The following is an 8,652-nucleotide window of genomic DNA, read 5'->3' on the forward strand; positions in this document are numbered from 1 at the left end:
CTTTCGCGCGTCAGAGGCGAAAGTTTCAAAAGTTTCGAACCCCGTTGGCGGACATCTTTTTACAAGATGTCTGTTATTGATCGGTCATTTATCGAGAGAGTCACCGCTCTGTATTTGCTCTGGAGAGCAGAACAGCGGCGTAGGGATCATCGTCGCCGTATTTGGGTCCATTAGACCCTTCCCAGCAAACATGCCAGTGTGGGCCCACTGTGGGTAAGTGTGGGTTTTCTGTGGGACAGTGTGGGCAAGGGCAAACCCTTTGGGGCCTGTGGGATCTCAGCCCTAGTGGGTTAGCCCATGCGGGGCCCATAGCAGTTTTGCCCATTTCGGCCCCATTAGGATTTACTGTGGGCAACCCACTGTGGGACTGCCCACAGAAAGCCCACATGGGGCCCCAAAGGGTTTGCCCATGCGGGGCCCATAGCAGTTTTACCCATTTGGGCCCCCATTAGCCCAACCCACTGTGGGACTGCCCACAGAAAAACCCACACGGGCCCCCAGTGGGTTAGCCCATGCAGGGCCCATAGCAGTTTTACCCATTTGGGCCCCCATTAGGATTTACTGTGGGCAACCCACTGTGGGACTGCCCACAGAAAAACCCACATGGGCCCCCAGTGGGTTAGCCCATGCGGGGCCCATAGCAGTTTTACCCATTTGGGCCCCCATTAGGATTTACTGTGGGCAACCCACTGTAGGACTGCCCACAGAAAACCCACACGGGCCCCCAGTGGGTTAGCCCATGCGGGGCCCATAGCTGTTTTTCACTGTGGGGCCACCATGAGGGTTTACTGTGGGCAACCTACCATAACAGTACAGTTAAATCATTGTTTTAAGATTAGAAGCTCAGGGTTAATCAAACTATTTTAACGATCCCGTAAAATGTCATAAATGTTATTTCATTCAACAGTCCATCCCATACTTAACTAAAACTGCACACAGTCAACAAGATAGCAAGACAAGTACTATTTTTACCTGTTTGCTTGTAGCAGCTGTTCCCAGACAGACTTATAAAGTCAGACAGACCACCCAGTTAACACAGAACGTTCCCCATAACGTTAGTTTTTGGTTCCCGTTTGGTTATTTTTTTGGGAACCAAATAGGCTACTAACGTTAGGGGAACGTTCTTTTTTGGTTTTATTTTTATGTAACCATAAAATAACGTTCCCAGAACGTTGCTGGGTGGTTACTTTTAAATAACCTAAAAATAACTTATAGAGAACGTTCCCTAATGGTTATTTTAAAGTTATTATTTTGCAACCATAAAACAACGTTCCCAGAACGCTGCTGTAAGGTTATTTTTTTTGAATAACCTAAAAATAACTTATAGAGAACATTCCCTAATGGTTATTTTTAAGTTATGTTGCATAATTGACTGGAATCAATAGGCCATTATCACGCTGATACGTAGTACTTCCGCATTCGGTGATCTTTGTGCACTGCCACTTCCGGTGAATCACTCATCACTCTGGCGAACCCACAATGGACGACCCTAAGTTTACGTATACTGCATCCCTGGTAAATTTACCCAAAATAACTTTTTCTGACGTACATCGACTAACTGAACAACACTCCATCACAGCCCGCTCCAAAGTGGACAAGGGATACAGTTTCTTTTTCGAGAACTTCATCTACGACTACGAAGGTGAGTGGCTACTAGCTAGCTAACATAACATTACATTAGCTAGGTAGGTTAGCTTATGCTAACGTCAGTTTGGCGTCAGCTCAGATGTTCGTATGGTTATAAGGTGTTTAACCTACGTTAAACCCAACTAAAGTAAGATTATTCACAGGCTGAGTCAATACTACGGAGTCCGGGAAGTCCCCGCTACAATTGAGAATCACTTTAGGAATGCAGACGCAGTTAAGACAATTTTATGTATTCCACTTAATACACAATAAAACAATATACAATAAGATTCGTTAACAACGTATACCTCCTGGAGTTCTTCTAAAATGAGGGCGAGCCACAAATCCGTGAGTACAGTTTACAAACCCGTGGGAACGGATTGCGAAAGCGTGGGCACGGTTTATGAATTTGTGGGTAACGTACAGATTGCAAAAACTGAAGGCACGGTTTACAAAACCTGAGAGCGCGGATTATAAACTCGTGGGTTCGGTTTATTAATCCGTGGGCACGATTTGTTAAACCAAGGGAACAGTTTGATAATTCGTGAGTACGGTTTATAAACTGAGCGGACAGATTTTAAGACCGTCGCCACGGATTTTTTTTTCTCTGACAGGTGACTTCCCGGGCTCCGTACTATTCACCCATTTAATTTGTATTCTGATAGGAAGAACGTTATCCTCTATCTCTGTCAGTGTCAGCTAGCTAACATCAACATACGAGTGTCCCTTTTGCTACAAAGAACAATCCACAGTATATGCATTAATTATAGTTTTGTCTACCAGTGTCCAACATCATTGGCAGGGCGGTGGTTGTCAGGTCTAGGTGTTACAGGTCGATGAGGAAGCGAGAACAGCCCCATTATTTGAAGGTTTTTTTAGGAAGCTAAGGCATAATGGCAAGAAATTTAACCCCTTACACTGTTACCTGTTTACATTAAGTCAGTCAACAGCCATGTGCAATAAATTGCTATACCTTTGTGACATACGTACGGTATGCAAAATATCAATATCATGATAATGTAACTTTGCATTTAAATTCTTTAATATCCTGTTTGTTGAATCCAACATGTTAATGGTGTAAGGGGTTAACTACTCTACTGCGGTTGCAGTTTTCCTAGGATTTTTGGTTAATTGAAATGCTCTTCCTTACATTTCTATATCATTTGCAGCAAGATTTTCATTTTAGTTTAACTTTATCAACTAAAATTATTAGTGTTGTGTCTTTAATGTAGATTGTTTTCCAAGCTGATGCAGCCGAACTTCAAGAAACCTCATGCAGCTGTACAGCAGGCAAGGTTCTGTGCAACCATCTAGTGGCCTTGTTGTTCCAGAGTGCCCATTACAGCATGTTGCAGGTAAGAGCTGTGGTCTGGGATGATGTTTACATGGGCAGGTTGATTGGAGTGACACTGGTTCTAGAGGTCTACCTTTGACTGTTAACAAGCACATCCTCAATCCCGGTTTGCTGTTCTATCTCTTGTTTTGCAGGTGAGAGCTGTACCACCACCTGTGGCCTGCACAGGCTCTCTGCAAACATGGCATCGACCAAGGACAAAGGTAAGATTGTAGCCGCGTGGAGCTGCACCGCATTGAATAGACTTCCAGTCTATTTTTCAGCCGTGGCGTGAGCTGCCCCGCGTGCCACCCAAGGGGCAACATTCTCATCTGAAATTTAACAAAAAGAGACTGGGTTGAGTTTTGTCATTTTTTATTTTAATACAACGAAGATGATCTATAATGTTGTTTACTGCAAAATCTGTTGTTTAGTACAAATGCACATATTGCCTGGACCATATTAAAATGTTTAATATTTTTATATTATATTTAAAACGAAAAGAGGCAGGTTTGTGTTTTATATTTAGTTTTTTTTATAAATAGGCAAACGTTATGTGCAGTGAATATAATCAACACGCGTTGCCTGAACCACATTTGTGTGGCTATAATGTTTAAGATTTCTTTAAATGAAAACGAAAAGAGTTAGTATGGTGTTTTATAACATATTTCGTTGCCTAAAATATACACAGAGATAACCGGAGTAGCAGAACGAGCTGAGTGACGCGCGCTGTGTCAGAAGGTGGGCGGGGTTAGGATTTCCCAAGATGGCGCCGCCCATACCCCCCATAAACGGCTTCAAAACCGTTCTTCAGAAAGTCTATGGGTGACGTCACAGACGCTTTGTCCATATTTTTTACAGTCTATGGTGCCACCCTTCGCTCCACGAGCAGTGTGTCCCAAACGTTACACCTGGGACACACTGTTCACGGAGCGAAGCGTGGTGCGCGTGGCAGCTCACGCCACGGCTGAAAAATAGACTGGAAGTCTATTCAGTGCGGTGCAGCGCGTGGGGCAAGATACTGTCAAGCAAGATACTATTACAATCATGGCTACTTGTTAATATCATTCCCAGGGGATCCATGCAGAGCCGGTTCAGGACTTGGTTGTTAGGAGACCAAAGCCATCCGCCAGGAGTGTATGCAAATCAACACTCTATCAAGCATACACAGGTAATGTTACTACTGTAACTAATATCATACTGTTGGCTGCCGTATAATACATAATTGTATCTTGCCACTTTTATACACATAGATTATGTAGCAAATATAACACTGCAGTGAGCAAATCTCCAGAAAGACTCTTGACATCAGAATTGAAAACCAAAACAAGCTGCAAGAGATGTGCGGATAATTTAACTCTTACTGTTTTTAATTTTACGTTTCAGGATCCCTCCCTGACCCGCAAGTCTTGTCTCTTGGGAAAGGACTGAAAAACCTCAGGCCGCAACCACTAATATCCTCAGTGCTGCATGGCTTGTCTCAACTCTCCATGGTCGACTCCAGGTTCGGACCTGTGCCGCGAGGTTCACCCCTGTCCTACCAGTGTCCTCCTGTGGTCAAACGCGGAAATTATGTCGAACACCCAGATGCACCAACATTCCCTAAACTGCCTTTAGAGGGGTCAACATTTCCCACTACTTTTCCAAACTTTGACCCAAACTCCCAACAGTTTCTCCATTTTGACATCTTAACTGTGACACACGAGATGGCAGCTGAGAGAGAGGAGCAGACACGTGAGCAGTCTGAGTGCCCATTATGGCAAGCTTTACGCAAGCCTAGAGTGACAGCTAGTAGGTTCTATGAGGTTAGCCATGTGAAAGGGCCATCTTCTGGCCAGACCCTGGCAGGGCGGATACTTAAGGGAGTAGGCCAAACTCCCGCCATGAAGAGGGGCCTTGAACGGGAGCCACAGGTGCTGGAACAATATTCAAAACATTTCAATGTAAATGTCTCACGCTGTGGATTTGTCATCCATCCTGATGCTCCTCACCTCGGGGCTAGCCCCGATGCAAGGGTATATGACCCTAGTGCTGTTCCCTGTTTTGGGCTTGCTGAAGTTAAATGCCCAGACATCTCTAGCATTTCTGAGGCAGGACATGTGAAAATGGTGAATGGTCAGGCAAAACTGAAGCAGAATCATAAATACCACTGGCAGGTTCAAGGTCAATTGGCAGTTACTGGATTGAGTTGGTGTGATTTTATAACAGACACTGAGGGAGACTTCACCGTTGAAAGAGTCTGGAGGGATGATGAAATGATAAAAGAGATGAAAAAGAAGGTGGACCTGTACTTCTTTGGTACGTATATGAATGTGTATCTTCAGCAGAAAGTGAAATGAACAATGAATAAAGGAACTGAATTGATTTTATTAATTCCCTTTTTCTGAGTACATTATTTACATTATTTTGAATACTTTCAGGACGGACTGACATTTAGAATTGATTATAGAGGAATGACTTCTCATTAAATTATATACATCTCATTCAATTATATACATCTCATTAAATTGTATACATCTCATTCAATTATATACATCTCATTCAATTATATACATCTCATTAAATTGTATACATCTCATTAAATTATATACATCTCATTAAATTGTATACATCTCATTCAATTATATACATCTCATTAAATTGTATACATCTCATTCAATTATATACATCTCATTCAATTATATACATCTCATTCAATTATATACAATGTTTTCAGTATACAGTTAAATGCATGTGATCGGGGGAAACACTATTCAACAGGGATGTAGCCTTTTAAATCAAGTGGTCCCTGGAAGTTGGTCATCACACAGCAGACGGTCCACAGCTGGTTGACTGTCCCAGACAAGGTTAGAGGAACAGTGTGTTGCCAGATGCGGTATTCCTTGACTCTGCGTATTGCTCTTTCCACGAGGATTCGAAGTCGGGCGATTGCTTGTGTTTTTAGAGCATCCTCTTTGGTGAACTGCGCTGTGGTTAGAGATGAAATAAGTTAATTTCTATTATTTCAGTGAGTGCCTCAGTCCTTTATAAACATTTGTCTGCACATCTTAATGATTATCATTTTGGTCACAGTTTTAATTTGAAATGTTCATTCCTTTCATGCCTACCTGTCATCTTGAAGGGTGGTATAATCAGCGTTGCCCCACGGTCAGCTAGCAGCTTCTCGATGGTGAAACCCTTGTCTGCCATGCAGCCATCTCCTGGCTCCAGTAAGTCGAGCAGTCCACTTCGTTCAGTCAGCTCTCGGTCAGAGATGGAGCCGGTGAAGAGACTTGACACAAAAGTCACAGCACCACATGGGGCAATCCCAATTAATCCCTTAAAGGTCGTCGTGTTTTTGTACGAAGAGAAAACCTCTGACTGGAGAGTGAGGGATGATGGATTCTGGCATCGCACCTCGGTGCAGTCGATGATTACCCGAACATCTGGACTGTACTGCACAAATTTGCTTGGCATGGTGTTCTTGACTTGCTGTTTACTCATCCAGATGGGAAGGGAGCCAAGGAGCAGGTAAAGGTAGTTGGCCCACGTTATAACAACACGTGAGACAGTGGACACACTGACCTGAAACATGTCAGCCAGCACCTTCTCTTGCAGGCCTGCAGCAACTCGACAGCAGAAAAGAAAAAACTCATCAACCAGTTGCAGTCTACGCGTTGGACTGGGAGAAAGCGGTTCAAATGTTTGTCCCTTTTTCTGAGCTTTCGACCAATAAACCACCATGGAGGCAGATGGTTGAATAGCCTCCCAGAAGTAACAAAAAACATCTCTTGAAGTGAATCTTGTGTAAAAAAGGATGTCCTTGTCTGAGACACAAAATCGGTGAAAAAGCACTTGACTCACTTTCAGCTGTGACAGCTCTGTTGTCAGCTCCTTGACTTCGTCTTCCAATTGCTGTATGCGTGCAGCAGCAGCATCCAGTGCACCTGTATGAGATGAGAGAAAAAAATAATTTATTAATTACAAAAATCAACACAAAAATAAACGTTAAAATACTCAACAAATGTTTACTTCATCCCAATTACAAGCAATATAAACTGCATATATGGTTAATATTTGAAGAGTTCAGATGCAAAAGCCTCTAAGTGCCATCTGAAATGTTCTTCTAGAATAATAATTTTTATGAAGCTCGTATATTTAAGGTCAGTAATTTTCACTTAAATGGCAATGAAAATGAATCGCCATTTAAGTGAAATAACTGAACTTAAATAAGCTTGATAAAAATTATCATTCTAGAAGAAAATTTCAGATGGCTCTTAGAGGCTTTTGCATCTGAACTCTTCATTTTCTCTTTACCTTTGTTAGATCACATTTAAGAATTACAACCCTGTGCGGGAACGGCAGGTGTATAAACACAAAACTCACTCTTGCACTCACACAAAATCTCTCTCAAACGTACGTACACACTCACGCGCACACACACACACACACACACACTTGGATATGTGGTTTACGGGGACTTTCCATAGGCGTTATGGTTTTTCTAATGTACAAACTGTATAATCTATCACCCTACAAACCTTACCCCTAAACCTACCAATCAGAGAAAACTTTTGGCCTTTTTGGATTTCAAAAAACACCATTTAGTTTGTTTTTTATAAGCCGTTTGGTTTATGAGGACACAGATGTCCTCATAAACCACATTTCAGAACACAAGCAAGGCGGCAAACAAGGACATACCTGGTTTAGGAGCAGAACCGTAATCATGTTCAGTCAGAAGCTGCGACGAAGCTGCGACCTCCTCCATCGCCTCTTCCTCACATGGAAGGGACTGCTCCAGAGGAAGGGCTGGGCAAATGTCATGGCCTAAGCGAGTTGATGCTCTTTTATAAGCGGACTCCCTTCTTGGAGTCCCTTCTCCCCAGTTGTTCCACTGGAAACGGGAGGGCACAGACCCGATTTTCAGACGCTTGATGCGACCCCGGTTGGTAAAGTTAGCCATGTCAGCTAACGCTAGCCTGCTATCGTTAGTGTAGTAGTCTGATTCACTAAAGTGCCGCCTACAAACAAACGTGCTACCTTGTTTTATTTTAAAGTTTGGCCCTTCATCCCGACGAACCACTTTAATCCACTTCTTCCTTAGACTCAATTCAGTCGGGAATCCATGAAAACTTAAGTAGGGTTGGCGTTGTTTGTTTGATTTACAAAGTGGAACAGAGCAGTGACATCTAGCCTTCGTTTCAGCCATTGTTGAACTGCGCCGGAAGTGGATATGCACAGAGTTGACAAATCCCGCCCATGAAACCCGGAAGCGTGATAATCCCCTATTGTAAGACTTAGTACCACATACTGTCACTGAACGCCACATCAGGGACCAAATGCTGTGTATTATATCTGTAGGCTGTCATGTCTTATAAAGGTACAGACAGAGAGTTATAAAATAGGCAACTATGAAAATCTGGACAAAATAATACAAATAAAGAAACTGTCATTAAGAGTGGAACACCATACACTCAGCTCACTGGTTATAATTAAACAGGTTTTATTAAAATAGGAACAAATGGAACAAACCAAAGTTTTCAAGATATTTTATCTGATTATCAAATAATTCCCTCCATCAATTCTACGTTTATGTAAATGCTGCGTGACTTTTACGTGTTTTAATGGGAGCGCGCGCTGAACATTCGAGTTGCATTTGAACTGGAGCGGAGGGCGTTACCATGGAAACGGGACGACAGCTCAACTGACACAAG

General features: G+C 42.7%; 2 protein-coding genes across 2 annotated transcripts; one reads left to right on the top strand and one right to left on the bottom strand.

Moving 5' to 3' along the window:
- Positions 1-1,387: 1,387 nt before the first annotated feature.
- LOC311296750 (uncharacterized protein) lies at positions 1,388-5,332 on the top strand. Its single transcript, XM_084418638.1, has 5 exons — positions 1,388-1,642; positions 2,859-2,981; positions 3,115-3,183; positions 4,034-4,130; positions 4,346-5,332. The coding sequence occupies exons 2-5, from the start codon at positions 2,973-2,975 to the stop codon at positions 5,296-5,298; spliced, it is 1,128 nt and encodes a 375-aa protein (XP_084274764.1). The 5' UTR covers positions 1,388-1,642; positions 2,859-2,972; the 3' UTR covers positions 5,299-5,332.
- Positions 5,333-5,708: 376 nt separating this feature from the next.
- LOC311296906 (uncharacterized protein) lies at positions 5,709-7,934 on the bottom strand (the record flags this gene model as incomplete). Its single annotated transcript, XM_084418890.1, has 5 exons — positions 7,640-7,934; positions 6,803-6,885; positions 6,524-6,567; positions 6,067-6,437; positions 5,709-5,926 (listed from the first exon to the last, which is right to left on the bottom strand). The coding sequence occupies exons 1-5, from the start codon at positions 7,899-7,901 to the stop codon at positions 5,709-5,711; spliced, it is 978 nt and encodes a 325-aa protein (XP_084275016.1). The 5' UTR covers positions 7,902-7,934.
- Positions 7,935-8,652: the final 718 nt, after the last annotated feature.

Source organism: Rutilus rutilus (assembly GCF_951802725.1).
Source record: "Rutilus rutilus genome assembly, chromosome: 9".
Lineage (NCBI taxonomy): Eukaryota > Metazoa > Chordata > Actinopteri > Cypriniformes > Leuciscidae > Rutilus > Rutilus rutilus.